A 3,776-nucleotide genomic window follows, 5' to 3' on the forward strand; every position below is an offset into this window, starting at 1 on the left:
CTGAAAGCTTCGGTGCTCTGCGCGTGCGCCTGGGTCCTCCGGGCCCCTGGCTCACCCTCGCGCCCGCTCCCTGGGCGGCCTGGGGTCGCCCCGCTCCCAGGCTTCTCTCAGCCTGCCTCTCCCCGATTGGGAAAGGGTCCGGGAAACACTCTTCACCAACACCCCCAGCCCCCCGGGCTCCTCAGGGACGTGTCCCCCTCTCAGTTACCTCTCCCGGCGCCTTGCTCCCTCGGGTAGCAGCGCAGGGGGTTGGGCCACAGGTCCTCGCCGATGATCTGGCAGAGGGAACGGGCAGGTCGGGACAGGGCCCACACCCCTTCCCCGAGCAGCTGGCCACCGCCGACGTCGCCATTTCCGACCAGGCTCCGAGGGACCCCCACCTCAGCAATCCCGTTAGACCCGGGGCACTTGTGGCCTGACAACCAGTTGAGGAAGTGAAGGCTGACGGTGTCCTGCCTGCGGCTGGGGGCTCCCCGTTCGTAATCCCAGAACCACTGGACTGGAGTGGAACTATACGCCCTATAGCCTAGAGGAAGAGTGGGGATACGGGGAGGGATCGCCCTGGCCCAGCGTCCAAGGCCTCCGGGGCACACCCCGCCCCGCCCCGCCCCGCCCCGCTCCGCTCCCTTCCCCCATCCCGGGACAGCCCACCTACCTGCGAAGCTAAGGTGATACTCCTTAAGGATCACTTGGTTGCACAAGTAGGGCTTGCTCCGGAAAAAGAACATCAGTCTGCAGCGGTACTCGGGGCGGCCCAGTTCCTGCGCCTGCCACGCCCAACAGCAGGAGAAGAGTGAACTCTCGTCCCGGCCACCTGAGCTGGCCTGCCCGGCAGGGATGAACCACTTCCCCTTCCGCTCTCCCGCTGCTCACACCCAGCCCTCGGGGACACCCGGCCCCCTCCGCCCCGCATCCCCCATCCCCCACCCCCCACCCCCCACCGTGGCCTCCGTCTGCCCGGCCTGACCTCCAGCTGGATCATGTAGCTCCGCACACCTTCGTCTCGGTCACTGATCAAGGCCGACAGCTGGGGATGATTCACAATCTTCAGTAGGTCAAGGAGCCTTCACGTGTTACGGCTGGAAGAGCCACAGCCAACACAGCCAGGCTGGGGCGAAAGGAAGAGACCAGACAGGCGATCTGCCGGGACTCCGGGCGCGCACTGCTGCCCACCCCATCGCCCCACACCTCCGACCTCCTCGGCCCCTGCCCTGCCGTCTCACACGCACGTGGAGGCGGGGTTCCGGCCTTCCCGTGCATCTTGGGCTGTCCGCACCCCCTCGGGGAGCGCCTGTTCCCTCGATCGTCCCCGACATTCCAGCTGGCCTGCGTGTGCTGGGTGCAGGCTTGTCACCGCGGGCGGAGTCGGGATGTGCTCTGCCCCCGTGGACCCATGCCTCCTCTGAGTAGGGGACGCCCCAGGGGTGCTGACAGGAAGCCCCGGGCCTCTGAGCCGCCCTCTGCGGTGAGAGGAGTCTGTCTGTATGGCTAAGTCTGCAGCTCCGGGGGACTCACAGGGTGCAACGGGGAGGGCACGTGCTTCTGCCTGCACGAGAAGGCCCGGTGGAGGCCGGGCTCGGAGCCCACCCGAGGGCGTGTCTGGGGTCCCGTAGTCTTGCCCGGGACGGGGGCCTCTTGCAGCTCACACCTGGCCGCGGACGACCTGGGTCCTTGGCACGGACGTGGCGGCAACATATCCACAGCCTCTGGCTGACTGGGATGGGTCCTGCACGCCCACCGGTCTCCTGGGATTTCCCCCGGAGACTGCACACTTCCACTCTCTGCTCTGTGGGGAAGGTGCTGGGGGCTCTGCGCGTGCTTTCCACTGTTGCCGTGTGCCCCATGACCCCAGGAAGGCTTCCCCTGCAGGCCCCACGCCAGAAGGTTCCACCCAAATTTGGCGCTCCCACGCCTGCACGTTTGGCCTTTGGCCCTCAGCGCCCTCATGCTGTGCCCTTGCAGGCCTCCATGCCTCCACTCTCAGGCCTCTTCCCTTGGCCTTGGCGCCCGCCTTCCTCGCTTCCTCCTGCCCCTTGTTCCGCCGCTCCCAGTCCTCCTCTTCTTTCTCCTCCTGCTTCCCCTCCCCACCCTGCCCTGCGCCCCCGCACCCAGACCCCCGGCCCTGGCCCCGGCCCCAGTCCGTTGCCGCCTCCCCTCCTCCTCCCCCTGTCCCAACCTCCTTCTCGCCCTGTTCCCCCTCCTCGGCCCCCTCCTGCCCTCCAGCAGCAGCCAGCCCCAAGCAGCAGCAGCAGCAACAGCAGCAGCAGCAGCAGCAGCAGCAACAGCAGCAGCAGCAGCAGCAGCAGCAGCAGCAGCAGCAGCAGCAGCAGCAGCAGCAGCAGCAGCAGCAAGTATACAGGTTTGGCCCAGAAGCCGGGGATGTCCTGGATGATGGCTTTTCTTCGATCCAAACGAGGCTCCCGCCTCCGTCGGATCCTGCGCTTGAGCCGCAAGTAGGCCCCGCTGGCTTGGGCGTTCACAGCGCTCTGCTCTAACTGAAGGGCCCCCAGCGCCTCCAGCGGGCTCAGGGAGGTCGGGGGTCCGCTCCCTGGCTCTGCGCGCCCCTGCTTCCGGGGCTTCTCTTCCCGCTCCTTGGCCTGCACCTCCTCCTCCTCCTCCTCCTCCCGCGGCTCCTGCTCCTCCTGCTCCTCCTCCGCCACCACCTCCTCCATGTCGTCCGCCAGCAGCGCCAACGCCTCCCCCATGCCCACAACCTCCGCCTCTGTCGATGCAGCTGCTGCCGCTGCCGCCGCCGCTCACTCCCGCACGGCCTCCACCCTCAGGCTGCTGGCCTCCTCGCACCTGCCACCCGCTAGTGCCTGCTCTGTTCCCAGCCCTGCCATGGCAGCGGGAGGCCCGCGGGCCCCTGCCTCCTGAAGGCCCCCTCCCACAGCTAAGGCCACCCAGGATTCCTGGGGAGCCCCGCCTTCCCCGGGCCCCCGCCTCACTGGCCCTGTGGCCCTGGCCCTGAGCTGCGAGCCGCAGCTGCCAATGCCGAGGAACAAGGAGCGGGAGGTGGAGGCGTAGCACGTGGCCGGAGGAGCCGGCCGAGCGGCCGAGGTCCCCGCGCGCAGGCGCTGCCGCTGGCGCTCCGCGCTTGGGTCTTCCAGGGCTCGCTGCCGCCCGGACCCGGCGGCCTGCTGTGCGGCCCCCTGGCAGCTGGGGCGCATGGGCATGGCCTCGTACCCCATCCCCGCCACGCCCCACGAGGCCCGTGGGAATTTGCAGCTTGGCTGGAAGGAGGCCCGAGTCGAGTCGGGCCCAGGCCGCTCGCCCCACCTCCCGACCAATCGGGGAGCGGCCAGTGGGCGTCACCCTGCAAGGCCCCGCCCCCCGGCCGGGAACCCGGCCGGCCGCCTGGCCTCCGCAGCCCCAGCTTTCAGCCCAGCTCCCTGCCCAGCTTCCAGGGGGCACCTGGGCCGCGCGCTGCCTCCAGGGAGGCCTCCGGCCTTGCATCTCTCTGGCACTGCCCGGCGGCCCGCTGACACCTCTTCGGTTTCTGTCACCTCCCACCACGTGCCCCCCACCTCCCCACCCCACCCCCAACCCCACCCCCGACCACCTGTCACTCCGGTTTCACGCGGCCCCTTCACCCCCTGGGAAATCTGCTAAGCTCCAGAGGGAAAGACAGCCCGGGTACTTTGCTTCCAGCCAGTGTCTGTCAGAGTTGAACTGCTCTGCTCTAGGGGACAAAAGCCATGCAGCAGCGTGTTCTCTTTGTCTTCGCTCTCTCTCCCTGTCTCCCCCTTGCTGTGACTCTCCCGCGTCTCTCTCTG

The 3,776-nt window shown here is 68.7% G+C and overlaps 1 protein-coding gene across 1 annotated transcript; it reads right to left on the reverse strand.

Annotated features, from left to right (window-relative positions):
• Positions 1-200: 200 nt before the first annotated feature.
• On the reverse strand, positions 201-2,747 carry LOC135320367 (uncharacterized). Its single transcript, XM_064483449.1, has 5 exons — positions 2,284-2,747; positions 1,516-1,663; positions 968-1,027; positions 656-767; positions 201-526 (listed from the first exon to the last, which is right to left on the reverse strand). Exons 1-5 carry the CDS (start codon positions 2,703-2,705, stop codon positions 201-203), a joined length of 1,068 nt encoding a protein of 355 aa, XP_064339519.1. The 5' UTR covers positions 2,706-2,747.
• Positions 2,748-3,776: the final 1,029 nt, after the last annotated feature.

The sequence above is a fragment of the Camelus dromedarius genome, chromosome Y (genome assembly GCF_036321535.1).
Source record: "Camelus dromedarius isolate mCamDro1 chromosome Y, mCamDro1.pat, whole genome shotgun sequence".
Lineage (NCBI taxonomy): Eukaryota > Metazoa > Chordata > Mammalia > Artiodactyla > Camelidae > Camelus > Camelus dromedarius.